The sequence below is a fragment of the Thunnus thynnus genome, chromosome 3 (assembly GCF_963924715.1).
Source record: "Thunnus thynnus chromosome 3, fThuThy2.1, whole genome shotgun sequence".
In the NCBI taxonomy this organism is placed as follows: Eukaryota; Metazoa; Chordata; class Actinopteri; order Scombriformes; family Scombridae; genus Thunnus; species Thunnus thynnus.
Window position 1 is genome coordinate 6,872,796 of NC_089519.1, and position 14,656 is coordinate 6,887,451.

At 39.6% G+C, this 14,656-nt stretch overlaps 1 protein-coding gene across 1 annotated transcript in view; it reads right to left on the reverse strand.

The window, feature by feature from the left end:
* LOC137176845 (complement C3-like) overlaps positions 1 to 14,656 on the reverse strand; it is a 39,920-nt gene that overhangs the window by 14,792 nt on the left and 10,472 nt on the right. Inside the window, exons 11-35 of the mRNA XM_067582825.1 lie at positions 14,234 to 14,398; positions 13,416 to 13,515; positions 13,199 to 13,293; positions 12,885 to 13,076; positions 12,573 to 12,728; positions 12,156 to 12,285; positions 11,239 to 11,307; positions 10,778 to 10,975; positions 10,534 to 10,651; positions 10,327 to 10,415; positions 10,024 to 10,163; positions 8,900 to 9,112; positions 8,534 to 8,585; positions 8,321 to 8,410; positions 7,937 to 8,143; positions 7,467 to 7,542; positions 7,164 to 7,323; positions 6,932 to 7,027; positions 3,772 to 3,922; positions 2,465 to 2,550; positions 1,969 to 2,046; positions 1,699 to 1,854; positions 1,518 to 1,580; positions 1,305 to 1,386; positions 1,120 to 1,168 (exon numbers count right to left, since the gene is read on the reverse strand). Of these exons, the coding sequence (XP_067438926.1) occupies positions 1,120 to 1,168; positions 1,305 to 1,386; positions 1,518 to 1,580; positions 1,699 to 1,854; positions 1,969 to 2,046; positions 2,465 to 2,550; positions 3,772 to 3,922; positions 6,932 to 7,027; positions 7,164 to 7,323; positions 7,467 to 7,542; positions 7,937 to 8,143; positions 8,321 to 8,410; positions 8,534 to 8,585; positions 8,900 to 9,112; positions 10,024 to 10,163; positions 10,327 to 10,415; positions 10,534 to 10,651; positions 10,778 to 10,975; positions 11,239 to 11,307; positions 12,156 to 12,285; positions 12,573 to 12,728; positions 12,885 to 13,076; positions 13,199 to 13,293; positions 13,416 to 13,515; positions 14,234 to 14,398 (3,011 nt within the window). The remainder of the gene's footprint in view (positions 1 to 1,119; positions 1,169 to 1,304; positions 1,387 to 1,517; positions 1,581 to 1,698; positions 1,855 to 1,968; positions 2,047 to 2,464; positions 2,551 to 3,771; positions 3,923 to 6,931; positions 7,028 to 7,163; positions 7,324 to 7,466; positions 7,543 to 7,936; positions 8,144 to 8,320; positions 8,411 to 8,533; positions 8,586 to 8,899; positions 9,113 to 10,023; positions 10,164 to 10,326; positions 10,416 to 10,533; positions 10,652 to 10,777; positions 10,976 to 11,238; positions 11,308 to 12,155; positions 12,286 to 12,572; positions 12,729 to 12,884; positions 13,077 to 13,198; positions 13,294 to 13,415; positions 13,516 to 14,233; positions 14,399 to 14,656) is intronic.

The following is a 14,656-nucleotide window of genomic DNA, read 5'->3' on the forward strand; positions in this document are numbered from 1 at the left end:
TTTTAAGTGGAGCAACAACATCTAGGGTTGACAAACAGGTTATTAAAGGAGCAGACTAAATCGTTGGTCTGAGCAGGCAAAACCATATCCTTACTGAGATCTGCAAAGACAGAGGCAAATTTGTCTGCAGAATGGCTGTTGAGAGTGTGAGAATGGGTTGTGCATTTGATGGATTGGGTGTCAGCATTGAAAACAATATCAAAAATAATACATTTGTGGTCGGACACAAAAAAGTCATCAATGCATATGCTATTAAGATTCAGACCCAAGATAAAAACCAAATCAAGAGTGTGACCATGATTGTGGGTTGGCCCTGATACATGTTGCATTAATTTTAAAAACTGCATTGTGCTTAAGAATTCAGCGGCAAATTTATCTGATGCATCATCAACATGAAAATTGAAATCACTGACTATGAGAACTTTGGCAAGTCTAACAAGCACAGAAGATAACAACTTAGCAAATTCAATTAGGAAGCCATTAATTGGGCCAGGTGGGCGGTAAATGAACACAAAGTAAAAAGGATTAGTCATGTACGCCTCAAAAGCGTTGAACTCGCCTATGTCCACAGAGCGGCATAAACAGCCAAGGCTCCTCCTCAACCAGATATGTGCCCCTGGAACCAGCTCTCGTTCGTTGGAATGGCCACCCGCTTCGGCTGCAGGACTCTCTGGGTGGGCAGTGCCAGTGTGCATTTAAGGCAGCTAAGGAAGGGTGGTAGTAGAGGCCGAGATCAGTTGTGACATCAGTGAGGAGAGCGATCGAGCCGCCTGGGCGATAAGGCTGGAGGACTGCATATGGGAGATATGCTTTGCCTGGGCGGTGATGATTGAGATAAAGCTGTCAACCAGCTGATCCTTTTTTCAAAGTTCTGTCTTCAGGGGGTAGATATTCTACAATAACTAAAAGTATATTAAAATATATATGGCATAAAACTGGTTCAAAACTAGATAAAAAGGCAATTTCTGACACAGCTTCTGGCGGGTGAGCGACAAAGGAGAGCAACAGAAAGAGCAGGGAAGAAGTGAAATAACGAAGGACCGTAGCTTGTTAGAAAATGTTCTGTATAAAGCCATGTTGCTGAAACACAAGTCAGTGTTACGTCTTTATTGTACTCACAAAACTTCTATTTTCAGCTTGTATATCTTCTCATCATCTTCCATTTTCTCTGGAGGAGCAAACAGTAGATGTAGTATTTAGTTTATTAGTATTTTATATAGTTTTTCTCATTAAAGAAAAAAACTTAAGGAACACAAAAAGCAACAAATAAAGACTAATATATAAAGTGGAAGAGACAGAATTACCTGGGAGGAGCTGCACAGACAGGTTAAACTGTTGACAGTCACTCTCCTTTTCTTTAGGCAGAGCGTAATACAGTGACACCATCTGTCACATAGACAAAAGTGCATTTTAATATTGCATTCATTGTGATAAATGAAATTAAATAATCTGGAATTCCAAAGGGACACATCAATACACAACAGATGATCCGAACAAAAATATTGTTTTTTACTTACTGTCAGCGTTGCTTCTCCAGTGCCCACAGCAGTCACTTTCACATTTTGGTTTATACCATTGAACTGTTGTGATTTAAATAAAGACACAAACACACGCACGGGTCAGCGGGGGAAACACGCAGAGAGCAGAATGTATGATGGTATGATATGTGTGTTTGTGCATGATGAGTGTGTGTCTCACTTTAGATGTTCTGGTGGCATAGTGGTTCTCCTTGTTGAAGTTAAACTGGTCAGGCTTTGGCTTGCCTGGCAATAGGATGTCGACATTCAGATCATACTCTGGTTCTTGTGCATTTGCCCAGTACTCAGTTATGGCCTGATACACTATTATGGTAGCCTGGAGGGAAAAAGAGTGGGTGGGGGGCAAAAGAACTTAACAAAAATGCAGTTGATGCACAAATAGTGGTATATGAATGTACAGTATCAAGGTTGACAGAGATGTCTGTGTTACCTGAGTTGATCCATAGCCTCCACCCACTCTCTGCTGTTTGTTGAACCATCTCACAACAGGTCTGGCATCCTCAAAGGCCTTTATTAACAGAAGGCAAGAAAAGGGTTGAAATCTGTTTGATTGACTGTGTATTTGATTTTTTAAATCTTAATTCTGTTATGGTTATACTTTAAATTATTTCCTGTCAGTTTCTAAAGCCTACTATAGATTGTGAGATTACCAAATCAATTTTTCCTATTATTATGACAGTCATCTTGCTGAGACTCGAAACTTGTCTGATAGAATCAATCAATCACAATAAAACATAATATCTGCTTCATTTTTACATTTGACATTACTGAGAGACATATTTCACTGACTTTGGTTTCCAGTCAAGGAAATGCCTCTCTTCACCAACCATCTGCCCTTTAAGTGAGCTAATAAGAATAATGACTCTCTTGTATGTTTTCTGTAACATGACGTGCTGGTGAAACACACATAACTGGGACATACTCACCTTGGCCTTGACCAAAGCCAGAAGGGCATAAGCTGTGGCTTCTAGGGTGTACACACGTCCCTTGGGAACAGGCCAGTGGGATGAATCTGAAGGAGACACAGACAAATATTTTTTATTGTTATGCTGTACCTGTGAAAAGCTTAATCGACTATTAAATTCCCAATCCCTAATCTTAAAATGTCTAACCTAATCTGTGAAAAATTAAATAAAAAATCTGACTGATGAGGCCGATACTGACATTGATATTTGAAAGTTAAAATATCAGATATTCGTCTTTTAACATTAACACCTAACATAACCAAACATTTCTGATAAAGACTGATTAAAATTTCAAAATTCTTGTATTCATACCTAGCAGCACACTTTTGAACAGTGGCGGATTGTAACTAAGTACATTTACTCAAGTACTGTCTATAAATACACATTTGAGGTACTTGTACTTTACTTGAATATTTCCATTTTATGCTACTTTGTATTTCTACTTAATGTTGTTGTTTTTATTATTGAATTATTATTATTATTTTTACTTCACTACAATTATTTGCCTCTAATAGTTACTGGCTGCTTTTAGATTAAGATTTCACATAAAATATTATATTTTGATATTCTAACTGTTGTTTCAGTTGTCTGCTCTTTTCTGTTTAAAATTTGTTATGCACTTTGTGTGAAAGGTGCTATGAAATAAAGTTTATTACTATTATTATTATCATAAATAAACATATGATTTTATGATGACACTTATGTAATATGATACAGTACTATGACTATTAATCTATGATGAGATAAACTACAACATTAAAATGTTCTTACATGTATTTGTTAGTGATAAAAACAAACAGTATAATATAGGCTACCAATAAAATATAACACTCTAAAAGAAGCCAGTCTGCATTATGGATACTTTTACTTTTGATAGTTGAAGTGTATTTAGCTGATAATACTTCTGTACTTTTACTTAAATAACATTTTTAACTCAGGACTATTACATGTAATGGAGTATTTTTAGACAACAGTATTTCTAGGATCTGAATACTTCTTCCACCACTGCTTTTGAATGTCTTGAACAATGTTGAAAAATAACATTTGTTCTGGTGGACAATCCATGTAAATGAGATACTGTTTCTTAATTAGCTCAGATATATTGTTGGTATTTCTCTACTGCAGTTTTTATTGTCTAATGTATTCACTGATACTGATATTCCTGTGTCTGTGATAAAGTAAAATCATCAGATTATTTTGGCCATGTCAATGTCCATCTATAGATGCTGTTTCTGAATATGATTAACAATATTATTGTGTGACGACACCTGGAGAAACAAAGGAGTAGAGGATCTGCCGGTTCAGTTTGCCTTCATTGGCCAGGGCATATGATGTCATGGCAACAGCATATGGGTTGGTGAGGCTAGGCAGACGCTTTTCCAGGTAGGCAACAGCTCTGTCTTTACTGCCTGGCAGACTCTGGACAGTAGGAGAAGATGAAGGAAGGAGGAAGAAGAGAATGGGAGAACAGGCAGACAGTAAAAATGAACACAAAAGGCTTTAAAATGGGGGAGAAGACAGCAACTCATTCATTTTCAATATCCACTCTGTATGTTAGAGCAGTATTTGAACCTGAGACAAGTCTGGATTGTTCCCTCTCTCACCATCTTCTTTGCCTTATGAGCCATACTGAGCCTAGTTACTGAGTTGGTTACTGTTGGGGTGTGGGGTAGTGATGTTATGCATAAACACAAGAGAAAAAGAATGAGGAGTGTGTGTTTATCTGCTCTATTGTAAGTTGCAATTGTTTGCATGTCTGTCTACAGTACTATCTACAGTGGCAACAGATACTTACTTGTAAGGCTAAAGAGCACATAATTAACTAATTCAAACCTGGAAACATGATGTTAGGCTAACGCTAGTCACATTCCAGCAACCCCAGAATATTTTACACAACAAACACAAGTTATTCCGTATCCACAAAGGAATTTCTCTAGTCCTGTTAAAAGTGAAACACTGTTACACAGTTATGTTACAACAAACAAGTCTGATTTTACTGTTTTTTTAAAGGTGCCTTCAGACAGCAAGTAGTTGTTGCTGCCGCCTCCTTTGATTTCAGTGTAAAAGTGATGGCTGGAGCGACAAGGAGAGGAAGGGCAGCTGCCGCTCTTTTGAATGTGCACAGATCTTTGGTAACTTTGGTGACGCTTTAGATTACAGTCCACAACGTACAGCTTAATTACTCCGTAGTTACAGTGTAATCTTTTTTACTAATGGTGTACCAGTACAGTGCATACCAATACATATACGTAGGTACAGGGGAACAAGATGTGACGCTATGGAATAAGGGGGCAACAACTTTGGTACTTATAAAGAACTTAAACTGTAGTTACTTTTTAACTGCTGGGTACCTATTCTATTAGAGTACCTATTCTTCTACAGAGTTAGAGTTCATTATGGTTCAGCTTTTCCAACTTGCTGCCATGGCTTGCCATGTGACCATAGCAATCACAGAAACCACAGTTAGGGAAGAGCATTGGGAAACAATACAGGAGTTGATTTTACTGGCATCAGAGTTTTCCTGACCTATACACTTGGTTGATATTAGTAGCCTGTGGTGTAACCTACAGGTTGGAAGGATCGGAGGCAGCTGGGAGCCATTGTGGCTGCATTCTGCCCTGCCGATTCAAAACACAGAATATCAATGTTGTTCGTTTGAAACCAACTTTATGAAACTAGGACTAACTAGGTCTACAGCAAACGTTAGATTAATTATCTACTTTGCCTCAGCTGATAAATTTGCTAGCTCGCAAAACTAATGGTCACTGGCTAGAAATGCTTTTGCCTGCTTTTATCTACTTCTGTCTCATATTTAAAACTTTCTGCAAATTTTCAATCTGTCACTGTTACCATTAAGTGCATTATCCACCTGTTGTACATTTTCAATTTGTGCATAAAGAACCCTGAAATTTTGAAAAAGAGTTTTTACATTTGGCTGAGGTGGAAAAGATGATATATTGATAAAATCAAAATGCAACAAAGTACAATAGAAACCTGAAGCATGTGACTTAAATGTCATTTAAACTTCTGCTTCATTGAAGAAACTACAAATACCATGTAGACAGATGAGACTATACCGTTCCCCAGATTAATACATGAGACAAATATAAATGTAATATGTCCATCACATTTCCACATGGTTTTCCATTGTTTGAGGTTTGACTAGCGTTCTTTCAGTTACGTCAGCTTGTTGCACCCTCATCTTCTGCAATGGTTTCATAGCACCAAACTGGAGAATTAGCACCAGTAACTTTGTATCTTGATGTGCCCGATTCCTAACATTTGAAGGCAACAGTAGTTGATGAAAACATGCATTAAGGCATGCATTCTCATCTTCTTTAGCCAATTTTCTGGAAACATGATTAAAATTTGAGCTACACTGAGTATTGTAAACCACATATGTGCCATGCAAGAATGGAAAGTTTGACAGGCTTAGCAACAGTAACTAGGGGAGCAGGGATTAGCTAGCGGTCAATTGCTTAATGGTGGTTCAGTGTGACGGGGCGCCCGTGAACGCTCCGTCATGCCCTAACCGGCGTGCGTTTCTCTCTCTCTTGGCCGTAAGAGAGAGCGCCGGTGCGCCCACTGTTCCTGCGGAGCCATGCTCCGGTTAAAACTGTTCCTTGCAGGCCCGCACTTGTGTCCCGCGGTCCTGCACTTCCACAAACCTTTCCCCACTGTCCGAACTCTTTTCTTCACGCTAGGCGTTCGAGGGTGCACACTCGGCGCTGACGCGACACACACACATACACACTTTCCTGTTGCTGCTGCCCCTTGTTTGCCTCCGGGCATGACCCAAACTGAGGTACTCCCTGGACACACCATAAATAGCGCTTGGTGGCGCGCTTAAGAGGGTCATGTGACCGTGGACCATACCATCAACATTGAATGGACTGATATTTTATGATTTATTCTGGTTTGGGGGTATTTGGCCATAGCTGTATGGAGGGCGATTAGTGCCATTTTTCCTTTATGCGAAGTATATCATTGATTTTTGAATTTATGTTTGTTGTGTTGTCAAATTTGACTGTAGGACGCTATAATTTGTTAATTGGTTTGCCCTGGGGAGGGGCTAAGAATATATAAGGGGAGCTCTGCTCATTTAGGGTTGTTGGGTTTTTGGTCTTGGCCAAGTAACAATGTGGGTGACCAGCTGCCAGTGTGAAACCTGTCTTATAAATACTTTTTTTTGTTATTGGGTTTTTTCCACTTCTGCACTGTAAATATTTTTGCCACTCTTGTTTGGGAACTTGGTGTGAATAAAAAATCACCACGCTGAAGTTTCTCGTCGTCTGAGCCATCATTGAAAGTGAACCGCGACATTCAGTGACTGCAGAAAGCTTAATTTCGCTCATCATTAATTTGGAGTCAGTGAATGAAAAAATAAAACTGGTGAGGGAAAAAGATGTTTGCAGGTGAGGTACTCACATTCACTGTGGAAGCACATAGTGTGCGTGACTCCTGCATAGCAATGAGGCAGAAGGCCGTCATGGAGGCATCTGAATCTGTGCCACTCACATCACCCTACACACACAGTTGTCAGAACCATCATCAATATCAACAACATAAACATCTCTTTGTTCATATACTGTAAGATCATAGTGATGTGATTGTGTAGCTATCAATTGAAGACTGATGTAACTTAAATCATTGCACGCACAGTCATCTTTGCATTGTACACTTTTCCAACTTCTCTAAACAGGCCATCAGGTTGTTGTGCTTTGAGAATTAGAAACTTGACAGCGTCACAGACATCATTTCTTTTCACTACCACCAGACTGCTGGCCATGGCAAAAACCTTGGCAACATATGCTGTCAGCCTTAGAGAGGAGAGGAGAGAGTGTAAAAGTTTAGTTAAATTTATTTTCACATGAGATACACCCATCCTCACAAAGTTGGAATCTCAGTTAAGGAGGATGAGCAAACATTTACATATGTGATTATGAATGTTTTGATGCCTCACCACGTGCTACTTGGGTAATTGGCCCAAATAGCAAAAGAACCATCCTTCTTACGGTAATTCAGCTGCCTCTGGTAGCCTGGACACAAACAAAACCTACAACCTTTTCACTGACTTCCATTCAATTAATCTTATCCAATGTATGACAATTTGAGAAGTCTTGTTAAAGTGTGATCCCCGTTTAGAGTGTATACGGTCATTTTTTTTCTTCAATTTATAGCATCTTTCAAATATTGTTGATGGCATTGTTGTTTTTGTAAAAAAGTAAGACAATCCCCCTAGTGAAAACTGCTGTAGTCTGTGTTGTATTCAACCCATATTCTGAATGTTCCTGGCCAGGATCTGTGGGGCAGGAGCAGCATGCATTGCTGTCTACCACTGTCTTTTTTGATATCACTTCTGCCAAAGTCAGAAATTTAAAAATCTGACACATAGGGGTTTTTGTGCTAATTGTTGTATCTATGTGTGCCTACCGGTTTTGATGTGTTGCAGAGCTTCGCCATGTTTCTGAAGGCCAATGGTTTCCCACTGGTTGGTTTTGTCCAAATATGTGGTTGCAATGACAGGCAGGGTCATGTGGATCATGTTCTGCTCTCCACAGCCTGCGGGCTGGTAGATCAGACTACCCATTGACGTCCCACTAATGGCATTCTTCACCAGTTCACTTATTTGCTCTCTCCCTGCATGCACACACACACACACAGAAACCATAACATTATAGATCAACTGGAAGAAACAACCAAACAAACATGTAAAGGTCCCACACAACCAGTGAAGTCATTGCCAATGAGAAGCAACAACAGTAACAGTTTACACCAGTGCAGTTTTTTGTTTGCCCATACAACATTATATCTCACCTGTCACAGAGATCTGTGTGCTAGTAGGTGTGTCTGGAACCATATCCTTCTGAGGTATATAGCTCTTGATAGTTTCTTTTTGTTCACCACCTAAAGGGACGCACCATGGTCAAGTTGGAGGATTAATTACCAAGTGAAGAAAACATGATATTACTAAATTACTTTGTTGCTCCTATACTGCAGCCATTTAATGGGTAAACTCATCACACAAACCTTTAGGGTCCAGAGTTATACTTTCTGTAGATTTAACCAGTACGCCTTCAGGCTGGAGAAACAACAGGACAAACATCAGAGAAAATATTTTTGAGTAAACTTTATAGGCTGGTGTGTAGGAAAATAGAATCTGGCTTCCTTGTTCAAATATTGTTCTATCTTTCTTAGTCTGTTTTTCTTATTTTCAATTGCATTTAAAAAGACTGATATACAGAAAACAAGAGTCTTCTAAACATGCATCAAAGTTAAGCCCCAAAAGATGAGTGTTTCCCTTTAATGACAATAAGTAACATAACTTTGATCTCAATCAAGTGGCTAAATAGGGCAACTGTACAAACTGATTGTAACTGGTTGAAAGCCTCTTACCACCACCCGCAGCATCTTCTTGATTCCATCACTGAGATGTGAGTATTTAACAGCTGCTTTGACTTCAATTGGGTATTCTCCTGCCTTCATGGGAATAATGATAAAGGGTACAGACCGTGTTGTTTTGGGCCAAACTTCAACCTCCTGATGATACGTTCCACGCTTAGAGGCTGAACTGCACACATGCTCTGCTTCAATCAGATCCACACGCACCTTGAAAACAAGACAAAGATGGAGAAAGAAACTGAGGTATGTGCAGTTGATTTAAGATGAAGATCCTCTCCCTGAGTAGCAGATTCTGATGAAATACTGTATGTTGATTCTTCTGAGCATCTACACATAATTTTGTCACTTTTGACAATTTCAGCCACTGAGTGTCATTATCTATAGAATAACAGCAACATTACTTCAGTTTTAAAGGACCAGTGTGTAGGATTTAGTCATCTAGTGGTGAGGTTGCAGATTGCAACCAACTGAATCCCCCCTCCAAGCATGTAGGAGAACTTATGGTGGCCACAAAATTTGTGCAAAAGGCCCTCTCTAGAGCCAGTGTTTGGTTTGTCCGTTCCGGGCTACTGCGGAAGGAGACCCACTCCATATGTAGCTATAAAGGGCTCATTCTAAGGTAACAAAAACACAACGATCCTTATTTTCAGGTGATTATACACTGATTAAAACATACTTATGAATATTATATTCTGTTTGTGCCAAATTCATGCCGCTAGATGCCACTAAATTCTACACACTGTACCTTTAAATAGGGATTTGCTCATATATTAAAAATAATAATGAGTATTATGGGGACGGAATCAGTTAATGATTCCGTCCCCATTTGAAGAAAATGTCATTTTTTAAACTGTTTCCTAAAAGATCAATTTGATCTTAAGAATGGAAAGGCACACAGTAAATATTGCAGTGAGACATCACAACTATCAAAGACTGGAGAAAGGATTGCTTCTTGCTTTATTTTCATTTATTATTTCTCTTTTTGCCACATAATTTATATCAGTCCAATATTTACTACTGTTTTTGCTCTTCTGTTTGCAAACTCTCCAGAAAAATATCATAGTCTCATTGGCTTGCTGAATGTCCTGAAACACCGGAGCAGAGTAACATAGACTTACTCTGAGACGGTCTCGGCTGTAGTTGTGGAGAATTGCCTTAACTTCTATCTGCTCTCCACGCACAGCAGAGTAAGGCAGCCTGAGATCAATGAAGAAATCCCTCCGGACAATTACCTCTAACGGATCGCCAACACAGATTCCTTAAAGATGGGAGGGATTAAAAGAAACACAACCAAACAAGGGATGAGAGAAGAAGAAAATAAGTGTGAGGGATGGAGAGACAGTACAATAGTGGGCTTTTGGCTTTAAGGTTAAAGAGGCACAATTAAAGCACAAGACAGATTTTAGTCACTGAATCCTCACCGTGAGTTCTTGACAGACTAATGCCAGTGAATTCCCAGGTTGTGATTGAGTCTTTCAAAGGGACATCTCTCTCATAGACTGTTGGGTTGCTGAAACATAGAAAAGTGTAATCAGGTTGACAGGTAAAAGGTCATTTTAAATTCAAGTGGTGTCATGAAATTAGTTATCAGTATATTTGTATGTGTTTATAGATGTCAGTTGACTCACCAATTAGGTTTATTTGGAGGGCAAGCAGGCAGATTGATTTCTATAAACAGCCAACTTTCAGGGAAATTGGTGCGTGTAACAATCTCATTGCTGTCCAAGTAACTGTCATCTTCCTCACCTGATGAATAGATTTAAAACGGTTGTTATTTCCACTGGGAGACACTGATTGTTTTCTAACTTTCTCTATAACCATGGAAAGTAACCACCCAGGGCTTTTCTCCCATCCCTCGTCCCTGTCTCTTACTGCGAGCCAATATGAGGCTGTCATGCTTCATCTCAGCTTGCTGTCTCTCCAGCTCCTTGCAGCAGTGTATGAAGGCCTCGACACAGGCTGTACCGTCAGTGATGTACTCGCTGCGCACCTCACAGGTGTATGAGAGGGGGGTGTCCCTCATGCCATCCAAACAACAGTCACGTTGCAGGGCTTCGTTAAATAGCTTTACTGTAAAGAAGCAAGAGAAGCAGAGGTGAGAAGGTATAGAGAGCAAGAAGAGGGGTGAGGTACAACTGGACAGTTATTTAACATTTAAATACATTTGAAAGTAGGGAAAATAGAAATATGAATTGTGTTTCTATCTTTCTATTGATAGACAGAATTGCAAAGACAAATATTGTTTGTAACTACAAACATTTTGGAGAGTCCAAGCAGTGTGGCACACGGGACTGGATATGTGTTTATTGGGTAGTTTCAGCTGTGGTTCTTACCTAAGCTGGTTGTGACATCCGTTATAGCAGTGGCTCGTCTCCTCCTGCTGGGGGCTGGACATTTCAATTCTGGAAATGCAACACAGACTAAATCTTTAAAGGATCCCAACAAGGTTAAATGTAGACTTGAGTTCTGCATGGTGTCTGTGACATGATGCTATTAAAATCAGAGTGAGGTCATTTAGCTGGTTAGACAAAGGGACAGGGTGTGGGTGTGAGAACAATGAATCTACAATTGCATATATCATTTGTTGGACTGTTATATAATAAAACGTAATATAAATGCTTTATGAGCAAATACTGGTAAAGCAAATTTTTTGACACCCCTAACAAAACAGAGGACCATGATCAGTGGCTGACTGTTGAAGTCAACATGGAAATATCCCAAAAACTGTGGTTCACCAGAATTACATAAAACATATTTTCTCACTTACCCTAGTGGTATTTGGCAGGTAGTTTTGGAGCTTAAGATATCTTTTACCTATTGTTTTGCAAACGTTGTTAGTTGTGCTGAGAGCATTAAAAAATGACAATTAAAAAAAAAAAAAACTTACTTCAGAGTCCCTGAAACCATCTATCTTGGCTGACCTCCAGTAGTTTAACTTCTTGATTTCAACAATAAAGTGAAATCAATCACATACCACAAAAGGGAAATATAATGTAATTTGGGTGAACCAACCATGTAAAGAGCAACTTAACACCACCTGAAAATCATGTCTTTGCTGACCTCTAGTGGTTTAACTTCTTCTCTTGCTGCAGTGATGCACAGGTATACTCAATGACCCAGTGACATCACTGTTGGGTGTGGCTAAAGGTGCGCATTTCTGACCACATCCAAGCTGGGTTTGGTTGGGAATGGATGAATGAGATAAGAAGGAGGAGGGTAAACAATGAGACTATATATTAAGTAGTATCACCTTGTCTGTAGGGGGTCCCAGAAGCGGAGCTGGACTCGAATAACAGCCCAGCATCGTAGAACACACTCATGCTGTCCTTCCCTCCACCTGGTGTGCAGCCTGTGTCGTACTTCTCTACTTGGTCCCACACCTAAGCAGCAAAATACAAACACACAAGGGTTAAATTAAACGGACATATCAGTAAACTCACATGACAAAGTGCATGCCAAAAATCTGCTGCATGACAATGTCATCCTATTGGATATTATTTGAAAGCACAGACTAACACACTTGTACACTTTGTATCTATTTTTTATCTGTACTTTAGAAATACTGAAAAGGGAACATGTGTACAAGTTATTTATGTCTTAAACCTAGATTTTGCGATGAATCCCATTTCAAATAGGTTGCAAAATACAGATAGAATAAAGAAATTGCCTTTTTCTGGGTGAGGCGGTGCTTGTTGTTTAGGACGTAGACGCCTTTGTCAACTGCCACCAGTCCCACTATGGCCCCTGGGTCTCCTGTGACCTTCAGACCAAACATCCTGCGAGGCTCATAGGTTGGAGCAGGTCTCAATGATTCCAGCTTCAGCTAGATGTGAAGAGAAAGACATGAAGGAAACATGCAGATTTGTATTTGTTAGAGCGGTTACAACAAAATATATCCTAGAACTTAAATCAGCTTGACTGTGGGTGGATTTTTTTGTCCACTTCATTAGTTTAACTACTTCAGTGTTGTGTGCCTCACCGAGCCCATGCAGGTGTCCTTGACATCCACCCAAACAGAGTCTGATACCACTTCATTGTCATCTGTATGGTAGAAGGCTATGATGCGGAATGATGGCAGCATCTCTTTGGTGATGGGAAATGACAGGGAAATCAGTATTTGTCTTTTTGACCTGTGACGGCCATGTTTCACCAGCTGACCTCTGCTCAGGATCTGAGGGCACAGATTTGAACATCAGCACTCAGCCAACATGTGTGTACATATTGGCACAAGACACAAACACTCAAGCATGTGCACAAACACACACACATGCACAGGTATAAAACATTTCTCACCAGGTATGTGATGTCTTTATCTTGAGTTTGCTGCCTGTTGAGGTTGAGGTTGATTTTCAAGTTGTCCCCTAATTCCATCTCAGCTGTATCCACCCCTACAAAAATTACATTTTGTGATTATTGCTAGACACGGAAGAAATCTTGGCACTTAGGCAGCACCGCCACTGCCATCCGCATCTTCTTTTAAAACCTCATGTTGTTTCAGGATGTTTCTTACCTATGTGGATGTAGTTATTGTTTTTGGTAGTATATGGGAGAGCTACCATGCTGGCTGATGCTTGCCTTCCAGGTGAAATACGAGGATCGTTGGTCTTTATCTGCAATCAAACACAGACATAAGTAAGTATACACGCACAGTTAAATAAATGTATGCACATGAAAAGTCTCAGGTCTATCCTATCCAATATTGTCCTTGACTAGTGTACCTCAGCCTAGAAAAAGTAAAATCAATTAAAGAAATAACAAAAAGATTTGTACCCTTAGATAAACATCAGTTGACAGAACAGAAAATCCAAATTCAAAGTTTTTGAGCTTGCAAACGATACGGCTTTGTCCTATTTGAGGGCTGTTTTAAATCTTGCCATTTAATTGTGTTAAATAAAAACTGTTCCTTTTTCTCACTTGAGTTAAGGCACTTTAAACTGACATCCAGCATCAACTGAAACTACAACTCAACGAGTATTAAGAACACCACTAACTTCACAAACCTGTGCCTGGCTTTTTGTCAGTCATCTCCCCAATGACTTTTGCCACCAAGGGGCAGAAAAACATCAACATACACAGCCTCCACATGCTGTATTACTGGCTTATAAATTTACAATGATGATAATGATGATAATAGTGGTCAACTTTCATGTCCAGCAGAAACAGAACCACATTTGCCTTCATTTGGAGTTACGTTTCTGGCCACCTGACGAATGTGAACCTAATATTTGTTCTCCTTTTAGCTCAAAAGTTGTGGGTTTAAGCTTCCATTTGCCAAACCTGGCTGTAATGCAAAAGGGTAAAGACTTTCAAAACATTTTGGAGACTTACGGTGATCATCAGATTCTCAACCCCCACCGCTGTATTGACAGTAAGCTTAGCCATGCCATTGGGTGCAGTGAGGACTTCAGATGCAGTGTCGCCTTGCACCTGGCCTTGGTCGACCATCACAGCAACACCTCGTGCTGGAGTCTCATCAGGATTCAGAACTTCAACCTGCCATCCAAGACACAAACAGCTGAACAATCAGAAAAGATCTAACTATGTTATTAAAAGATATATTATTAATGGTAACCTGATGCTATTAGATTACTTTGGCTGCAAACTGCACAAGCTGGGCACTAAGTATTATGACTTAATATCTAGTGACCCTGTGTGTTTATGTGTGAATTTCTACTGTGTAATGATCTGCTTTGTATCATAATGATCCATGACAGATTGGAGTATTGCACCAATCAGTTGTATGGATATTAA